Below are 22,500 nucleotides of genomic sequence, written 5' to 3'. Positions count from 1 at the left end.
CGTTCAAGGCATTCCGGCTTTCTGAAGAAGACAAAAAATATGTATAAGCTTTCCAAATGTTTTCAAATGAATATGAACAAAATTGTTATAAAGAAGTTTATGGTTTTATTGACAACAACTTTTCAAAATATTCTTGATTAAAAAATTTTAAACTAATTCATTAGACAGTTGCTATAACCATTGCCGTTTTTTAAATCACGGCCTCAAGTTTTAAAAAGCGTCAGATAGTTTGTCAGATCGTAACCCAACGCAGACACCGTACCGCATCCAGAATAAAGCGCTAAACGATTTTATGCTGCACATTTAAATGACACACATTGCAGGTAACAAAAATGAGCTAAGAGTGAAGGAAATGGAAACTCATGAGATTATAAATTGAAAATAAAAACAAAATTTTGTGGCTCAACTGTAGAGGAAGGCGGCAACTGTCGATTACATAGACATTAGGAGGTAGATGTAACAGCGACCATAAACGAATTGATCTCAAACTCGTTAACTAACCCCGATGACTCCCCAGCTATTCTCTTGAAGTCATATAAGCAGCTTTAGCAAAACCACTTCAGATACTTTTTCAGAGTTTCTTTACAAGTAGTAGAAAAGCTAAACAGCGAAAAAGAAGGGCATCATATACCGTTTATATTTCAAGCACTGCGCTATCAGTTCACAGATGCATCACGGCCTACATATACAGGACCCTTATGGGTTTATATTCTTTATCTAAATTAAAGGCTCTTTTCGAGTGATTCCGAACGTTTTGCTTTTTCATATTTTACTTTAATCTACACACACACACACACACACACAACAATGCTGGAGGAACAAACTATATCGAACGTTTTTGTCTTGACTGGCATTTTCTGGTCCTCTTCTGCCAAAAAGGGTAGTATATGAGAAAAAGAAAGAAAGAAAGAAAGAAAGAAAGAAAGGTAAGAAGGTAAGAAAGAAGAAAGGAAAGAAGAAAGGAAAAACACAAAAATAATTTTAAGCGCAGCAAAATATTGACTTGTCTTTCCTAAATTTCATAAATTAAACTAGATTTTATAACTGTAAACACAAACTTCGAACACTCGTTAAATGTCTTCGTAGGTATACGATAAGGCCGCTTATGGTAAATAAACTAGTCAAAACCATTCTTTAAATCTTTTCGTGGGTTGTGCTAAGGCCGCTTATGGTAAATTAACTCGTCAAACAATCCCTAGCGAGTTAATTAGGCTTCTGTTGATGTCGCTAATGGCAAATATATTCGTCGAACGATCTTTTAAATCTCTTCATAGGCTTGATCTAAGACCGCTTACTGTAAATTAACTCGTTAACAAACAATCTTTAAGTCTCTTCATTGGCCTGTGTAGTCTGCTTGTATAGCCAATTAACAGTTTACATAAAACTTGCTTGACAAATCGGCAACCATTTAGCTGTATCACTTGACCAGCCTTTGTCAATCTGTTTTCATGAGACACGCCATGATACTTGGACTCGGTATCGGAAGTCATATTCTTCTCAGCTAACCTTTCATAAACAACAAAACAGACAATTCTGGTGAAAACGTTTGAGCAGTTTCACCAGTCTTTGTCGAGTATTCTATGTGTCACGTTCAGAAAGAAGTTTTGTGTTGATAGAAACTTCACAAACGCTCGACTTTTTCTTTTTCTTCTCTTTAATTTTTCTCTTTTTTTTTTTAAATTCTTTTCTGTTTTCCCCTTCTCGTTGTTGAACATAACCTGTTTCAAATCTCGGTGATGCTTCATACAGTTAAAAAATGTCATTTATTCTTTCTTTCGTTTTTTTTTTTTTTTTGGCCTTGTCTGCGGTCAGAAGTTACATTCTCACTATCTGTCTTCCTCTCTTACCTTTTCTTCTTTCTTTCCTTCTTTCATTCCCATCTTACTTTCGTTCTCTTTATTAATCATTCTTTCTCGTTTCCTTCTCCCTTCTTCCCTCCTCTTCTCACTCTTATTCTCTCTCATTTACTACATTTTGTGATAGAAGAGGAACAAAAATACTAGCCAAGACAAAAATTTTCAATCTGATTTATTTTTCTAATAAACTTTAATTATATTTTAATATTAGTTTCAAATTTTTGCACAAAACCAAATTATATTTTAATATTAATTACACTAATTTCGCCGACGTTGACTTTGCCTTTCATCCTTTCGAGGGTTGATAAAATAAGTACCAATTGAGCACTGGAGTCGATGTAATTGGCTCAGCCCCATCCCCCGAAATTACTGGCCTTGCGCCAAAATTTGAAACCAATATTACTTACCTTAATTAATCACTTCATGATTTCTTTTGTCCCATCAAGTATATATATGCATATGCAAGTATGTGTGTATGTGTGTATGAGTGAGTGTGTGTGTGTGTGTGTATATATATATGTGTGTGTGTGTGTGTGTGTGTATAACATAACTCTTTTCTGGAATTGGACAGCCTTCGATTTAGTCTATCCAAAAAGATTTTTCAACCCAATTTTTACATGCTATTATTTATACCATTTATGCACTTTGAGATCCAATTCCAAAAATGAATTCTTTCATATTTTCTCAAAAGTTTATAAGTTCTTATGACGTCCAACACGCACACACATATATTTACACATACAAATACACACACACACACACACCACACACACACACACTCACATGCATATACACATATAGATGCACGCACACAAGCACGCACGTGTGTATATATTTATATACATACGAGGAGTGTATGAAAAGTTTTGAGCCTTCAAGGCCTTTGAGACTTGAAGTCTTATACCTTCATCAGAAGTCTTGTACCATGTTTTGATTTTTTGAGCCTCAAGACTTTCCATACACCCCTCGTACATACATACGTATCTATCTATCTATCTATCTATCTATCTATCTATCTATCTATCTATCTATCTATCTATCTATCTATCTATCTATCAGTCTATCAACTATATATATATATAATTTATTATCCTTATACAAGAATCTTGTTGACAGTGACATCGAAGTTTCGGAAGAAGAATAAATTTGTACTCTACTAAAATATAGAGTAACTCGTCAGATTAATGTAAAATAGTATTTATAATAACTGAACATAAAAAGAAGCATTTATAAAAGTGTAGCAAGTCCCACATACGACAGTTTTGCAAAAATATTTCTGACTGAAAATATCATACATGCATGGAGTTGCGATTTTATGCATCCCAACAAAGTATTATTGTTAAGCTGAAACTGTAGCTAATGTAAAAAGAAATAGAATGGTGAAACTATTTTTTCGTTTTCTAAAAGAGCAACATTTTGGACTTAGGAAACTTTTGCATAATAGCATGTATGTATATATATACATACATACATACATACATACATACATACATACATACATATATATATATTTATAAAATCTAATGTACACTACATTAAAATAACAGTCACTGATAGTTTCGTGCCATTAAGACACGTAGCTTCGCAGGTTTTATAACATGCCTTGTGTCTCCAAGCAATCCTCTGGCTCTGAGCACATGATTTGCTCTATTTGAAAATCTGGACCCTTGTATATGCGAAACCGCAAGAAAAGCTAGAAGGGTGGTGCAAAAAGTAGAACCAGAAGACAAAGGGTGAATAAAAACGGGAAAAGAAAGGAAAGAAAAGAAAGAGAATTAGAGTTACGCCCCCTTTGTCCATAGAAGTCACAATAAAACTTGTAGAATAATTCAATGGGATGCTGGCTTGTTTCGCTGTTATTCATTATTGTTAGAGAAGATTGCTTCAAACACATCTATGTAAGCTCAGTACTATAACGCATACTTGTCATTTACACAATTCTCCTTATATGTAATAATCTGCACTACACCTACATGAAATGTAAGCAAGCTACTAAGCTGTACAAGTTCTTATTCTCTCGTTATGACTTTTGGCTGACACTAATTTGACAGCCGAAAGACTGATATTTTGTCTGAATTTCAGAAGATGGTTTTATTGTTTTTATCTAATATTCGTATCTCATTCAAATTTGCGGAATACGTTTCGTTAGTCTGATTACCTTTCAATTTTTCTTCCATAACAAGACTTGTACTGCGTTCCTCTTGGATCATTGTTGCATATTCAGCTGTAAATAAAAGGAAATATGAAATCTAAGAATGATATCTTACTGTCATTCACCTTTCCCTCTTTGTCATCATCATCATTGTCACCATCATTATTATTATTAAGACGGCGAGCTGGAAGAATCTTTAGCACGCCGGGCGCGTCCGTCTTTATGTTCTGAGCTCAAATTCCGCTGAGGTCGAATTTGTCTTTTATCCTTTTTTGATTATCTCATCTTTTTTCTGTTTTAGAATATTTAATATACAGGTCTTTAGCCAAATGGCTACAAATGTATATCATTTATTAATATAATGTATTAAATTAATATAATATTAATATAATATTTACAGAAAATATACTGACAGATAAAACTATCAGCTGTAACGTCCTTGATGGAGTTAGCCAATAAAAAGTGGGGAAGAAGTAAAAAAGGGATAGTTCAGGTATCTTACAGATTTTGAAATTGATTTCTTTAGTTTTTTTTCAAATATTTTCTGGAAGATGTACGACTTCCACACGCATATACATACATATATACATACTAAGGGAAATGATGAAATGTATTAACCTTTAATGTTTTCTGATTCTTTTATCATTTTCTCTCTGAATTCACCATGCTTCATGTTTTGTTCGTCAAATGAGTCTGTTATAGAGAAAAAGAAAAGGATTACTTGTGTGTGTGTGTGTGTGTGTGTGTGTGTGTTGTGTGTGTATGTGTGTGTGTGTGTGTGTGTGTGTAATCCTTTTCTAATACATGTATACACATATATAATATAATATAATACAATACAGTAGTCTGCCGATAAAATTTTTTTCGAACTCATGAATTATATTATTTCCTATATTTGATAAGGAGAATCTTTCCCGAAATACGCAACAAAATACAATATTTTCTTTTTGTTCTTATTAATTGATTTCACCTAACATAACTAATTGATCTCACCAGTGTTTCTCGAAGGTTTATCAAAATATTTATATCATATATATCTTTTTTGTTTATATTTCGTGTTGCGTACACAAAAGTCAAGCATAAGTTGAAAGATCATACTGTACTTTTAATTAAAGTGTCACATTTATCTTGACATGGAAAAATTTGATTGTGTCATCGAAGTTTAACTGATTGTTGGATTCGTCAGAATGTCAGACGAAACTGACGACTGAGATACATACATAAATCCAGCCATAAATGCACACACACACACACACAATCACACACACACACACACACACACACACACACACACACACACACATGTATATATATATATGTCTGTGTGTGTGTGTGTGTACATACACACATATGTATACAGACGTATATATATATATATGATTGAGTATATATTATATATTGTTGTGATACGAGAAAACATAATTCAAATTTTTCTACAATATGTTTCTCATTATTTTCAAACACAGTGAACAAAGAACAACCGTTGTAATATCAAAATAATTTCTCTTTTTATATACGAACCCTATAATTTGAAGGAAACAAATTAGTAAATTATTAAAGGCGTCATTAATCCCCTACTGATTCTAGAAAGGGATTAATGTCTAGTAAAAAGAAAATAACCAATAAGTTTATTATTACATGTAGTTACCTTGAATTTTTTTCTTGTCCTTTTCTGCCCTTTTTCGAAGTTTCTTGGCTTTGGTTAACATTTTTCTCAAATTATCTAAAGGAAAAAAAAACAAGCAAATGTATGAGATTTATTCTGCAACAGGAGACTCTAAACTACAAAGTTTTAGGATTACACATAAAAAATTTTAAAATTGGCTACTGAATTAGGATATATAAATGATTATATCATATATTTTAATGGCTCCAAGAAAGATATATGTTGCAGAAGCACTTAGTTCTGAGAGCAGTGCTTCTTGTAGCAGAAACAGCTGTAAGCTAATGAATGTCATTACGTGACTCCTGTTCTTTTGTCATTCATTAATTGATGTCATGGTCGGTAATCTCCTGAAAATTTACTCTAAAGTATATGTATATTGAGCTCAAACAAGTGGTTATTTGTATATATATATATATATATAATATATATATATATATATATATATATATATATATCATAAAAGCTGCCGAAATCGCTATGACCTCCAGTTAACAACTGATGAGGAGAGATTGCTATCCATGTTTGTATTTTTTCTTCGTCATGAGTGTTTTTCCTTATCTCAGTATTTAGCTTTTCATTTGTAATCACAAGGTTGTGTGGTTTTTGCAAGTCACACTGACTTGTCATTTGAAAAGGATTGTTTTAAATAATCTTTTCCACTATAGGCAAAAGGCCTGAAATTTGCGGAAGGGGGTTAGTCGATTACATCGACCCCAGTAATCAACTGGTACTTATTTCATGGACCCAGTAATCACCAAAAACACATAACGAAGAGAAATACAAGCAACTGCAGAATATGTGGTGATAGAGAAGAGACAATAAATCATATTGTTTCTGGCTGCCTAGTCCTGGCTAAGAAGGAATATATTCATAGACAAGACAGAGTTGGGACCTATATACACTGGAAGCTATGCCAACACTATAGAATATCAACAGAAAAATGATGGTACAGGCAACGTCAGAAAAAGGTCATAGAAAATGAGAAAGCAACCATACTCTGGGATATGCCAACACACACAGACAGAGAAATCAAGGCTAAAAAGCCGAATATAGTTGTCATAGATCACCTACAAAAAATGCTTTCTAATCGATGTATCAGTATCAACAGATGACAACGTTTCTCTAAAAGAAACGGAAAAGCTATCAAAATACTAAGATTTGGAAATAGAGGTAACTCGAATGTGGAGCCTAAAATCATAAACAACTCCTATTATAGTAGGCGCATTAGGTATGATAAAAAACATTCAAACATAACAAAAACTCCAGGACTGACAAGTACATACAACATACAGAAAATAGCACTACTACGCATCGCACACATCCTACGTAAAACGCTTTCAATACAGTGAAAATAAGAGCACCAGAACAAACCACAGCACATACCCAAGGCATACAGAGCTGCGCTCGGTAGTGCAGTGAAAACATGTGATAAAAGTAAGACTGCTGAGTAATAACAATAATAATAATAATAATAATAATAATAATAATAATAATAATAATAATAATAATAATAATAATAATAACAACCAATTTCGGAATTAGAGATAGACATACAAGAAACAAGCACAGAAAAAGCTAGGCGCATAAAACCCGTGCCAAAACTGCGGCCTTAGATATTCTGAATAATAAATGCAAGAAAAACCTCTCTATGGCAAATACCAAAGAGAGCGAATAATGCAGATATCGACAAAACCCGACCCATCAATGGCTAATGGCCTCTGGCTTAAAATCTGAAACAGAGGGTTTATCATAGCAGCTCAAGATCAATGCCTACCACACAGAAACTACCAGGCCAACATATTAAAGATCAGAAGCAGTCCAACGTGTCGTGTATGCAAGCCAACAAAATGAAAACCATTGACCATGTGGTCTCCAAGTGCAGTCTTCTAGCGCCTACAGAGTATCTCAACAGGCACGATAGAGCTGCACAATATTCACTGGGTAATCTGTAAAACCTGGATTTGCCCATGAAAAAACTGGTGGGAACACAAACCACCCCCAGTGCTTGAAAATGACCACATCTCACTCCTCTGGAACTTCACCATTCAAACTGACAGGAAGATAGATGCAAATAGGCCAGACAGATCATATTGAAAGACTTCAAACAAAGAACATGCCTCCTCATTGATATGACTGTCCCAATCGATATAAACGTATCTGTCAGGACCTACCAAAAATGAGCAAATATAAAGATCTTGAAATAGAAATCAGCAAATGTGGAAGCTGAAGACTAAAACAATACCTGTTGTCATAGGTGCCCTGGGAATGATAGCAAAAGGGGCTGATAGCTACCTAACTCAGATACCAGGAAACCCAAAAATGGCAGAAGTTCAAAAGATAGTGCTCATGGGAACTGCTCATATCCTACGCAAAATACTCTCTATGTAACCTCAAGGTTTAAAACAACCATAATTTTCGGTTTAAAAAAAAAAACAAAAAAAAAACAAAAAAAAACAACAAAAAAAAACTTTTTTTTTTGTAGACATTCATTAGTACAACATCCCCACCCCCCAAATATATGGCACACTAGGCATAACAACAACATGAACTTCCAACCCTGTTGTCTCTTGAGGTCTCTGGGTGAGACTTGGAGCCAACTTGTACAAATATAAAGCAAAAGTCAAACATAGAATAATAATAATATTTATAGGATTGAGGTTACTCCTCCAGAAAGTATAGAAGCAAAAAAAGAAAAATGTCATTGTCATCAAGTGAACGATATTTCAATATCTCATGTGTCTTCACAAGTTCAAAAAATAAACTTGTCAATCTACTTCGTTTTGGTTAATATTTTGGTTAATATTTTACCAAAACGAAGTAGATGATAAGTTTATTTTTTGAACCTGTGGAAGACACACGAGATGTCGAAATATCGTTCACTTGATAACAATGGCACTCTTCTTTTTTTGCTTCTAATAATAATAATAATAATATAATAATAATAATAATAATAATAATAATAATACTAATAATAATAATAATAATAATAACAACCAATTTCGGAATTAGAGAATACATACAGAAACAAGCACAGAAAAAGCTAGGCCATGAAACCCGTGCAAAACTGCGCCTTTAGATATTCTGAATAATAAATGGCAAGAAACTCTCTATGGGCAAAATACCCAAAGGAGCGAATAATGCATTATCGACAAAACCTGACCCATCAATGGCTAATGGCCTCTGGCTTAAAATCTGAACAGAGGGTTTTATCATAGCAGCTCAAATCATGCCTACCAACAAGAAACTACAGGCAACATATTAAAGATCAGAACATCCAACGTGCGTGTATGCAAGCAAAAATGAAACATGACCATCTGGTCTCAAGTGCAGTCTTCTAGCGCCTACAAGTATCTCAACAGGCACGAGAGCTGCACAATATATTCACTGGTAATCTGTAAAACCTGGATTTGCCCCTGAAAAAACGGTGGGAACACAAACCACCCCCAGTGCTTGAAAATGACCATCTCACTCCTCTGGAACTTCACCATTCAAACTGACAGGAAGATGATGCAAATAGGCCAGACTATTGAAAGACTTCAAACAAAGAACTGCCTCCTCATTGATATGACTGTCCCAATCGATATAACGTATCTGTCAGGACCTACCAAAACTGAGCAAATATAAAGATCTTGAAATAGAACACAAAATGTGGAAGCTGAAGACTAAAACAATACCTGTTGTCATAGGTGCCCTGGGAATGATAGCAAAAGGGGCTGATAGCTACCTAACTCAATACCAGGAAACCCAAAAATGGCAGAAGTTCAAAAGATGTGCTCATGGAAACTGCTCATAATCCTACGCAAAATACTCTCTTGTCACCTCAGGTTTAAAACAACCATAATTTTTCGGGTTAAAAAAAACAAAAAAAAAACAAAAAAACAACAAAAAAAACTTTTTTTTTTGTAGACATTCATTAGTAAACATCCCAACCCCCAAATATATGGCACACTAGCATAACAACACAGAACTTCCAACCCTGTTGTCTCTTGAGGTCTCTGGGTGAGACTTGGAGCCAACTTGTACAAATATAAAGCAAAAGTCAAACATAGAAGAATAATATTTATAGGATTGAGGTTACTCCTCCAGAAAGTATAGAAGCAAAAAAAGAAAAATGTCATTGTCATCAAGTGAACGATATTTCAATATCTCATGTGTCTTCCACAAGTTCAAAAAATAAACTTGTCAATCTACTTCGTTTTGGTTAATATTTTGGTTAATATTTTACCAAAACGAAGTAGATTGATAAGTTTATTTTTTGAACCTGTGGAAGACACACGAGATGTCGAAATATCGTTCGCTTGATAACAATGGCACTCTTCTTTTTTTTTTGCTTCTAATAATAATAATAATAATAATAATAATAATAATAATATTATTATTATTATTATTATTATTATTATAATAAAAGAACGCAAACCAAGCGACAATTCTTATTCGGTTACTTACTAATTGTTATCAGATGTAGATAATAGACATAAATTTATAACATAAATTATGTTTGATATATAGCTGTGGATTTGTTATACCGTTATCAAATTTCAGCACGGCTTTTACATCAGATTTGTTTCTTCTTGTCTTGGTTATCGATTAAGAGAGCCGAGACAAAAGTTTCATCATGGCATTTAATCCCCCTGTGTACTTCCGAGGGAAATTAAAGTAGATTGAATACTTAGCAACATAATTATATATATTTTACATGACCAACTGTCTTTCTTCTGAACATTTCTCACGACTAACATTTTAATATACAATTTTCTCCCTCAATTTATAGTATAAAAACACACACTCACACACGCACGCATGCACGCACGCACGCACACACACACACACACACACACACACACACACACACACACACACACACACACACACACACACACACACACACACACACACACACATTATAGAATTTGTTTTGATTGGTAATTTAAGTGTCACCTGACGGCTTACACTGGATGACATGATCTTTGTTGTCTGGTGTTGGAGAAATGTTTTCTAGTAATTTGGGGAGCTGATTTCAAAAGTGAAATTTATTTTACTCTATCACGTCAAGATTTTTCACAAACTCAAATGTCCATTTTTCAATATTTCCGGTATTATCCCCATTTCTAAGGGCAGATTTGGCTCCATCAAATGCAGACCCATGTAAGGAGCTCGACATAACTTTGAAAATATAGTTTTTCAATATCATTTAAAATAAATACAAACATCATGATTTAAGTCTCTTCAGAAAATAAAACAAAAAAAAACATCAAACCCAGGCAATTTTCGCTATTTTCAATCTAACTAGGTTTAAATGTCATCATGATGGCAGAAATGTCTTTTATACTATTCGCTGTTAATAGACAACACATTTCTGTGGTCTTTCACATCATACGTCTCATATTTGTTGAATGTAGCTGGAGTTATGCCCACGCTGTGCTTTATTTTGTGTGACTGTCATTGATAAACCGGTGAGGCATGTTTTGCTGAACTTTTAACTATTTCTTATAAAAGTTGGTATTTTAGGTGCGCCCTTAATGTTTTAATTGCAAGGTCACTTTTAGTCAATATCATTTAAAGATATTCTTTTTAAAAATTCAACAAATAGGCTTCAGATGGTATGTCGGAAGTTGCTGCGAAATTAATTTTTCCAAAAAATGTGTGAAGTGCGCCAGTATGTACGTGCTATACCACCAATTTTTATTTCCATATTAAATTCTGATATAATCGTAATCTGCACATTCTGAAAGGTATTTGAAGAAATCTTCAATTAAAAATACTCTTTTTTTCTGAAAGTTATGAAGAGACAATGCCGACTTATGTGAATTTTCTGAAACTTTTCTCTCCGCTGCCACGAAAATATGTTTGTTTTTTTTTTCACTGCAATCAAAACCTACACCATCTGAAGTGTATTTGTAGAACATTTTATTAAAAAATACCCAGTTTTCTAGAAGTCACGAGGAAAAAAGTCGGTGGGGCATATTTGCATATGTATAACAATTATTTTAAGAAGTAATACTAAAGTTACATTGCTATTATATATCTACATATCAGCTTCTTTTGGTTCACTTTCACTTTGTATGTTATATATAAACAAAGAATATGGTTACGTTCGGTTTGCATCAGAAGGGTGACAATAACGTGAATGAGATGGACTCAGTTTTTCACTACACATAAACGTAAATAGGATAACGGTATTTGAGATAAAAAAAAATTCTAAACAAGTCTTAGTAAATTAATGTGGTCTGTTAAAGACAACCAAAGACTATACTATCAATTGGGAATTAAGTTGTACTGCAAAACCATACAGACCTGGAACTAGAAAATGTGATTTAGGTTTAGAAGAAGTTTACCAAATTTTTACATCTAAGGGGAATGTAATAAATTCTAAACAGGAACAAACTTTGAGATGCTTGCGCATAAGGAAGTTCACATTTGCCCAGTATAAATGAACAATAAACAATTGTTTTGAATAACGGACTATAAGTGATTATCCAATCAAAACTTGAATTGAAGACAGTTGGCGTCTAATTTAACGAACAACTCTACATCATACAACGCACAGTAGATAAACGAAAAACTTTACAGATAAATCGAAGGATATTTAAGTTCCTAAAGAAACTGCACCAGTACCATAATAACCATAATAGGGTTGCAATTCCAACGGTTATTAATCAGTGCAGTTGAAACATGTGTCTATGTAAAACTGTATATATAAAAAGGATTAAAGGTAATGCAATGTCACTTCGTAATAACCCTTGTTATTATTATTGTTGATATATATATATATATATATATATATATATATATATATATATATATATATATATATATATATATTAATATGGGGTAGGACCACCTTTGACAGTAATTACAGTTTGAATTCTAAGAGATATGGACGTGTACAAAGTTGACTTGTTTCCAAAGGAATTTTTGTCCATTCTTCAGCTTAAAGAGTCTCCAATTCTTGTAGTGATGATGGTGGAGGATATCGACTCCTTACTTGTTTTTCTAAAATGCACCATAAATGTTCAATAATATTGAGATCTGGGGACTGTGGTGGCCAGAAAAGATGTTCAACTTAACTAGAATGTTCCTTGTGCCATTCAGTAACAACTTTAGCTATGTGAATTGGTGCATTATCATCCTGAAAGATTGCGTCTCCCTCCGAAACAGTTCTGCAACCATAGTATGAATTTGATCAGATAAAATTCTTAAATATTCTTGACTATTAATTTTGCCATGAAGGAAAACCATTGGACTGGCTTTTTGTCCAAGATATACCCCCCCCCGCTTCACCAGATCATCACAGATCCTCTTCCATGTTTAACAGTTGGAAGAAAGCAGTCTGGGTCAAATGCTTCTTTTGGCTGTCTCCATACGTATACTCGGCCGTTGGTCAGAAATAAGGTAAAGGATGACTCATCCGAGAAAATAACATTCTTCCACTGCTCTAGGGACCAATTCTGTAGGTTTTTACTCTACTCTAAACGCTTTGCAACGTTTGCTTTTGAAAGTACTGGTTTTCTAATTGCAGCCTTCCCTTGAAATCCGGCATTGTGCAACTCCCGGCGAACAGGTTTTGTGGAAACTGGGTTCTCGAGGTAGTCATTAAGCTCTGCAGAAATTTTGGGAGCTGTACTTTTGTGATCCTTTCTAACAATTCGCGTAAGAGTCCGGCGGTCCCTATCTGAAAGTTTTGGTTTTCTTCCGGAGGTTTGTTTCGACAAGGAGGTTTTTCCCTCTTTCTCAAAGGCTGTCATTACTTTCGATTTTAATTACCTTTTCTGATGATATCCGAAAAGAAACAGCAATTTTAGCCAAACATATTAAGCAACACTAATAATAAATAAATAAATAAATAAATAAATAAAAAACATTAGAATAAACGAGATTTTGACGGTTCTATAGATATTTCAAAATTATGAAGCTATGATGCTAGGTGTTTCCATTATTTTGTCCAATCCCTGTATATACATATATAATTTTATTGAAAGTGTTTAGGTGGTAGTTTTTCATTGCAATATAAATGCCCATTCATTTAACGAAATTGCATTTCAGCTTATTGTTCTACTTGATGTTTCCCATTATTAGTGCTCGAGCTTCATTCATGTGGTGTGTATTGCCAGCATTTTCACATGTATACCATATGTATACTTACGCATATATACTATAAGAATATATGATTCAATGATATGAAACCAATGTAAGACATGCTATCTTAAAGATAGCGTGTTAGCACTAGTGTATGTGTTTGTGTGTGTGTGAATGTGTGTAATCACACATACGTACACACACTCACAACACACATGTACACTTATACACGCAGATATATATCATGAGAGAAAAAAGAACATGAGCTTGAATATGGTACTCCTTTATTTCATATGTTACATATGTTTCAGTATTCCGTAACACACTATAGATGCAATCCGTAGATTCATCTCATAAGACAGTATGCATAATCAAACACATCCCCAGACAGAATTTTTTGATTATGTGTGCTGTCCTTATGAGATGCATCTAAGGATTGCATCTATGGGGTGACAGCATACCGTTAACGGGTACTGAAACATATGTAACATGAAGTACCAAGTTGAAACTCATGTTCTTTACGCTCATTATTGATATGCTCTTTATATTACGTTACATTACGTTATAACCCACCTCAGACAGCACAGGATCCTCCGTGATCACGCAACAGTGAGAATTTAATGTGAATATCAATAATAGTCGAAACCAAAATGGCAAAAATTGTCGCGCGCTGAGCGCATCCATTATATATATATACATACATATATATACATATATATATACATTTACATATATATATATATATATATATATATATATATATAATATATATATATATTATATATATATATATATATATACATTTACACATATATAATACATATATATATATATATATACATTATATATATACATTATATATATATATATACATATATATATATATATACATATATGTATATATATACATATGTATATATATATATATATATGTATATATATTATATACATATATATAATACATATATGTATATATATATATAGGTGTATATATATATATATATATACACACCACACACACACACACCACACACACACACACATATATATATATATATATATATGTATATATATATATATATATATATATATATATATATATATATATAGATATATATATATAGAGAGAGAGAGAGAGAGAGAGAGAGAGAGAGATTAATAGACAGATATATAGATAAATAGATAGATATAGTTGTTTACCTATCGAAATTTGTTCAAGTTGAATATTTTCAGGAATCATTTTCTCTAATTCGCCATCTAGAAACAGAATCAATGAAAAAAAATAATAAATAAAACATCTTCACATTAAGTGAATCAAAATGTTTCACCTTTCTTTTCTCTCTATTATTAATAGCATATTTTATAGTACCATCATCATCTATACGTTTTATATCTTGGAGAATCAATTTGTAGATTGATTCAGTTTATTGGAGGTTAATTTTATGAGTTGCCTAATCAGGGGATTTTGATTGCCATGATTTCAGTCCAGCTGAAATTAGTTTTATGATTGTAGTTACACAATACTTCCTGAAACTTATGAAACTGCTACCAAAAGCAATACATATATTATACTTTAAAGAAACATCCTTTAAGAAAACGTATTCAATTTTGTTCTGTATAAGAATTTTGAATTTTTTAAAAGAAAACACAAAATCGATCATTTGCAGCCGACTGTAGTTAATGAAGTCTAAAACAACACCGTATCGTAAAACATTAGTCAGTTTCGTTCTAAATAGGAAATTTGGATTTTTTTTTTTGAAAGAAAAAATCCAAATTTAACCAAAGATAATATATGTAACTGAGAGTAGTCATCAATGGAGTCTAGAGGAATATATAAAAACGTATTTACTTTTGGTCTATTAGAAAATTGGATTCTTTTTTTTTAAGAAAACCCAAATTTGACAACGGTTTATATTCGTCGTTTAACGACTGTTAATGGAGTCTAAAGAAAAATCGCCTATGGAAACGTATTTATTTCTGTTCTAAGTAGGATGTTTGTATTGTTTTGAAAGAAAAGCCCCAAGATATAACAAAGGATCATGTTCGTATCTGATCATAACCATCCCTTGGATATGTGTGCCCTTTTATAAATGTGAGAAATCCTCGTTATATTCATATGTGGTGGGAGACACGAATATCAGAAGGCTTTATAATATAGTTTTGTCACCTTTGTTTTCCGTTCCTTCAGAATTCGATAAAATAAAAAGCATTCATGGACTGGGATAATTTAATTAATTGTTTCGTCACTCTCTCATACGATTGTGTGGAATGTAGATTAGTTGTCATTTTAGTTCCATTTCATATGAATATGTAGTTACACTATTTCCGCAAAGTGAAACCATTATCATATAAATGAACCTCATAGAACGTCTTATAACTTCATTATGAAAACAGTAGATTCAATAAACAATATGTTACTCACCCGAAAGCGACTCTTCATCTGTTGCCAATATGTTTGCCTACAATCAAGAAAGGTGTCATATTACTACATCGATGAATTTGATTTCTGGTGCTTTTAAATAAATATACAAGAAAAAAAAAGAGAGGGGAAAGGAAAAGATGGGAGGAAGACGAATGCATAGAGGGAAAGAGATTTCCTGTAGATTTTGAGAGTCCATAAACCTTTTCTGAAAGTTTTCAAGAAAGTAAAACGTGAATCAGAGCCACGCGGTGATATCTAACCAAGAACCATTTTATATTCACTCACTTTTTTAAACGGTTTGTTAAAACAAATGTTGTTGAACTTTAATATTCAGATAAACTGTTTATATAAACATGAACTAGTGAAATCATATTTTCTTTTGTCGCTTATAAGGCGGCGAGCGGGAAAATACTTAGCGGCATTTCGTCTGTCTTCATGTTTTGAGTTCAAATTTCGCCGAGTTCGACTTTGCCTTTCATATTTTCAGGGTCGATAAGTACCAGTTGAGTACTGGGGTCCATGTAATCTATTTACCCCTGCCCCGAAATTGCTGGCCCGGTGCCAAAATTTGAAATCAATATTACCAAATTATAGTATCAACAACTGTTATATAACCCAAAATCAACACTAATTCAGCAGATATATGATCAGGGATTCCAGTCGTGACCATCCCATTTTTATTTACATCTCAGATTACATTGCCAATGTGTCATCTTTTTAAAAACCGTAGTGAATTATACGAGGGAATTTAGTAACTATTTCTTGATGGTCAAGCGACTATATAAAGGGTCCTACGGTGGAATATGCTTGTGAAGTAGTGTGAATTGTCAGAAAGGGTAAAATACTAGAATTTAGTTTCATTGCTTTCCCATTAGGGTCTATGAAATAGTACCAGCAATGTACTGACATTAGTTCAAGTGATAACACACCTTTTTAAGGAATAGTATAAGGGTGTCGTCCCTGATCATAAAAAAATTGGTCTTGTCTGTAAATAAGAAATGAAGTATGATAATGATGGAGATGAAGTAGATACTGCTCAACAAACCGCTTTGGTACTGTGAACACTAACAATAAGGACGAACATTTTAATAGTGCGTGTGTATAAAACGTCTAATATAACTGACGCAAACAAAATACAACAGTATAAGATATATAAATAAATTATTTAAATTTTATGAGATGAAATAATGTTTGGCTTTAAAAAAAAATGATGTGATGCAAAGGAAAAAAATTACCACACACACATACACACATGCAAATTTATATATATATCGTAGCTATTATGCAAAAGTGTCGCAAGCCCAAAATGTTGCTTTGTGATAAAAAACGAAAAAATAGTTTCACCATTCAATAGCAAAACTTTGACAATTTTTGATATTTTGGCATCTGAAGCAGCTGGAGATACCATAGTTTGACCAAAAGAACTGGCTATTGCAAGCAAAAATAAATATTGAAAATAACGCATTTGGCCAAATTGTATATACGACAGTTTAACATAATAGCAACAATATATATATATAATATATATATATATATATATATATATATATATATATATATATATATATATATGCGTGTGTGGTGTGTGTGTGTGTGTGTGTGTGTGTGCGCGTGTGTGTGTGTATCACACACACACACAAACACACACATACATACTCACATGCATACATACATATATACATATATATATTTATATGGCCCAGTGGTTAGGGCAGCGGACTGGCAGTTGTAGGATCGCAGTTTCGATTCCCAGACCGGGCGTTGTGTATGTTTATTGAGCGAAAACACCTAAAAGCTCCACGAGTCGCCGGCAGGGGGTGGTGATCCCTGCTGTACTCTTTCACCACTCTTTCTCTCTTTCTTCTGTTGGCCTGCTCGCTTAGCCAGCGGGGTGGCGTCGTTCGAAGTCTAAAACAATATGAACGAATTGTGACCAGCGATGTGTAGCAACATCTGATGCTCTGGTCGGCCACATGGTCACGTGATATATGTATATATATCTGTATGTATCTGTGCGTGCGTGTGTGTGCGTTTGTATGTATGTACCTATGTATCTATATGCATAGATATACACACACAAATATACATACATATATGCATATATTCTATACCTTTGCGCGTGCCCGTGGGTGTAGATATATTTCATTTAATATACACAGTATAAAGATACGAGCTACTAATAGTTTGTTGCTGTGGAAACACATTTCTAGGTTTTTTATAAAACCTGTCTAGACACGTGTTTCCACAGCAAGAAACTATTAATAGCGCATGTACATTAAAAGATATTTACCTTTCACTGAGTGGATTACTTTCTTTTTGATCTTACCTTAACGGAACATTAAACTATACATATATGCATATGTAAAATAATTCTGCTTGGAACGGTAGGTCTCGAAGCAGATAAAGCTACAAATAATAGCGAGTAAATACTGGGTTAAAAACCCTTTGATACGCATGAATACATACATACAATCATACATACATACATACATACATACATACATACATACATACATACATACATATATTATATATATATATATATATATATATATACTTGCGTCAGAAATTAATTAGCACTTCTCAAATTTCTACATTAAATAGGTTAAATCAATTAACCTATGAGCTGTTCAAAACGTCTTACGCGATGAGAAAACTTAGTATGGTGTGATTTCGGTCCTTGCGAGGCGCTACCTATATCTATTAAACAAAGGAAGATTTGTCTGCATCCGCACTCCAAGTTGTTGTTGCACTGCTATGTCAACATCATAAGGCTGTAGACTCTCAAACTGCTCTGCAAACAAAGTTACGTCATCGTTCTGCGCAACAGTGAACTCGCAACAAAGCAATAGTTCGAGATATGGCCACTAGGTGAATGCACATACCTTGAGGGAAGAGCAAATCAAGGGTGCTAATTAATTTCTGACGGTAGTGTATATATATATATATATATACATAAGGGGTGTAAGTAAGAGACTGCATTAATTAGTTTGGTTCTGTGATAACTTTCCAACATGAATACTTTACTTCAAAATATATGAAAAATATATCTCACCTTTAAGGTAAATGCGCCTTTTTTTGGTTCTTTCTGATTGGTTAAATGTTGTGCCGGTTCACCTACAGGAGAAAACGATGACCGAATATTCACATGATCAGAATCTCTTCTGGAATATTTCGGACTCGATACTTCTGTTTCATTCTCATCGAAATACGAACAGTTATCGCTATTCAAGTCATCATGGTGGACTGACAGTATTTTTCTATCGTCTGTGTTTGGAGCATTGCTGCTGCTGCTGCTACTACTGTTGCTGTTATTACTATTGTTACTGTTATTACTGTGACTAGGTTGATGTTTGCATGTGTTGCTGGTCACGTTTATTTCATCATCGTAGTGTTTTTTCATACTGCAGATATTGCTTTCTAAGTCGGGCCTGTCGAAAGAGTTTGCTGCGTGCTGGGTTTGGAAATGGTTCGGCATCAGGCCGTACCAGTTCCACTGGTCTCCATAGTCACAGGGGTTATATTTCAAAGGTGTTTTGCTGTTGACATCCGGTGATATGTTAAGGTCTGGGATGTTTTTTAAATTTGGTAACCACGGTTGAGACATTCCAGGTATTTCCAAAGGAGGCCTTGGAAGCTGATTGATATTGTAACCAGCCGATAGCGGTGCATATTTCATCCACCACATGCTATAAGGGGCACTTAGAGACCTGAAGAAGTCTCCATAACTGGTCGGAACACGTGGTTTAGGGAAAGCGGGGTGGGTCCTTGTTAATAGCGAAGAAGCAGCTGTGTTGTATACAGGGTTTACAGGATAAGAAGGAGCCGTGTGAAACCTTTCGGCCAGGGATATAGGAACGTCGACATCTCCAGAATTCTCTTTTTGGGAGTAAGGAACAAAACCTACGTCTTTACTCTTTGTCTTCGGGTCCAATTGCAGAGTGCCGCCAAGTCTCTTGCGGCTACCCCCATTGAACATGGCTTTGACGTCTTCCCAAGCATGAATAATATCTTCTGAGGGTAGAGGCTCAGCCAAGTGAAGATGTTTGCGCCAAGAATTGAAGTTTGCAGCGTCGGCATGTCTGTACACCGTATTTGGCAGACGATGAAAATGGAATATAAATTTGTTTGGGGAGAAAAATACATTGCAATAGATGCACTTGATGCACTTTGCTCGGGAGCTGTTGTATCTGCAACGGAATAAAAATATAAACAATTTGATTAAAAAAAAAACAGGATAAATTACGATTTTACTTTAAACCAAGAAGAAAAGAAGAGCAGTTTGGATATCTACAAAATAATGTAACCCTAGGCAATACTTCAATTAAAGAAAGAACATGTATAAAAACATCGAAGTTTTAATGGTCAGAAAATAATTACCGAAACCTTCGTCAACGTGTAGTATTCTAAAGATAAGTGAAACTAGGGGAGCCCCTCATTTTTCAAACTAATGGGTATAACCGGAAATTGGCGGCACGACTAGTAAATAAGATGAAAATAATCAACTAGGGAACTTAACACTACTTTATAGACGATGGAAAAGATTCCATATTTCTAGAAATACTGTATCATGACTTATAGACTCTCGTCGCTTCGACAAACGAGGGTTCAACTGCTGCACCTAATGAGATCTGTTCTGTCCCCTTAAAATGGTACAAAAATCCACATCTGCCCCAAATCTATGGATAAACAACCATTATCCTATGGCTATATGTGTGCAAAGTCAAAACTGAAGATTTCCTGTAGCATCCTCTATCTGTCTTTCGTCTCCTCTTTTTCTATCACCTCTGGGCTAGTGAAGAAAGCATGAGGTGTTGGTGTTGGTGTTAGTGTTTTAGTTGTACAACCTACACGATGAATATTATTATTGTGGGCATGGTTTGTGCAGAACCAGACCCACTCTTTCGTCCTTCAAACTTGTATTGGTCTGGTGCAACAAATGTTAAGAGGCCAGTAATTATCAGGATACAAAGTATGTATGGAGTTACCTTCTCTTACATAAGCAGCTAGAGAGCTGAAGGGTCACATTTGCCCTGGTTCCGTTTGTGTGTCTATGAGGGACCTCTTCCGAACTACATATTAATTAAATGTAAAGTCGGCTATAGCAGAATTTGAATCCAGAATCATAAAAAAATAAATGCACCTAAAATTATATTAAGGCCGACGTTATATCAACTTATTCATCTTCATTGCCCTACATAACATCCACAAGATATAGCATGTTTGGAAGCCAAATGTATATAACTTTGATTCGATTTCAATTAGCAACCAATGTAGTTTGCTTTTAGTTTATTTCTACGAATATATCAATTACTTTTCTGCTGATTACAGACAATTAGCTATGACCATATTGGGGAACAGCTGTCTCATTGTTCATTCTTCCAAAGAGCGGTCTGTCTCGGAACTATCGAGTATATTTAACACTTATAAGACATGGGATCAATTATATTGATTTCAGGTAGTGGCAAAAAGGCCGCAAACTTCAGGAGATCTTGTTAGTAGATTTAATCAACTCCGTTATGTCGTTGTTACTTTACGATGAAATGCAAAGTTGACCTCGACTGGGCTTGAACTCGGCGCAAAAGAAGACGAATGATATTGACTGAAATTAATTAATTGAAGCAGTGTTAAATGGGATATAGTTATTCAAATAAATAAAAATAAAATACATAACCACATAGATACCACTGTATTACTATAGCGACCAGACTATCGGATGACGTTATACACCGCTGGTCACAATGCACTTTCTCGCATTGTTGTAGTTTTTCGAATAATGCCAGCCCGTTGGGATATAAATGAAAATGGAGGGAAGAAAAAGGGAAAGAATAAAACAAAACCAAGAACAAAAGAAAAGAACGAGCGTAATCTAATTAAGTAATTAAGAATTAATTCAATTAGTTAATTCAAAATATAGATAAAATAAATTAATAAAAAATGTAAAGAAAGGAATAAATATATATCAATAAAATGAAAAGGACGATAGAAAGGAAAACGAAAAAAAAAATTATTAAAAGAAAAGAAGAAAGGAGATGAAAAAGACAAACATGAAAAAAAGATATGAAGAACACAAAAGATGGGGAAAGTGTGCTATTTCTCTCTGATTCTACGTCTGTCTGTCTCTTTCTTTCTCTCTTCACTCTCTCTCTCTCTCTCTCTCTCTCTACACACACACATACACACATACATAAATACTGACACATGCACACACGCTTATACTTATACTCACACATACATACATAGATACACCATACAAGAAATTCATATATACATTTCTTCCCATATATAAATATATGTGTGTGTAATATATATATATATATATATTATA

At 33.8% G+C, this 22,500-nt stretch overlaps 1 protein-coding gene across 1 annotated transcript in view; it reads right to left on the bottom strand.

Moving 5' to 3' along the window:
* The window catches only part of LOC115229583, a 42,611-nt gene that overhangs the window by 688 nt on the left and 19,423 nt on the right, over positions 1-22,500 (bottom strand). The window contains exons 3-9 of the mRNA XM_029797016.2: positions 19,228-20,362; positions 16,173-16,209; positions 14,951-15,007; positions 5,657-5,731; positions 4,627-4,701; positions 4,015-4,080; positions 1-21 (exon numbers count right to left, since the gene is read on the bottom strand). The exon at positions 1-21 is cut by the window's left edge and continues 688 nt beyond it. Of these exons, the coding sequence (XP_029652876.2) occupies positions 1-21; positions 4,015-4,080; positions 4,627-4,701; positions 5,657-5,731; positions 14,951-15,007; positions 16,173-16,209; positions 19,228-20,362 (1,466 nt within the window). The remainder of the gene's footprint in view (positions 22-4,014; positions 4,081-4,626; positions 4,702-5,656; positions 5,732-14,950; positions 15,008-16,172; positions 16,210-19,227; positions 20,363-22,500) is intronic.

Source organism: Octopus sinensis, linkage group LG2 (genome assembly GCF_006345805.1).
Source record: "Octopus sinensis linkage group LG2, ASM634580v1, whole genome shotgun sequence".
Lineage (NCBI taxonomy): Eukaryota > Metazoa > Mollusca > Cephalopoda > Octopoda > Octopodidae > Octopus > Octopus sinensis.
The sequence above is the reverse complement of the archived record's forward strand: the minus strand, read 5'-3'. Positions and strand labels throughout refer to the sequence as shown.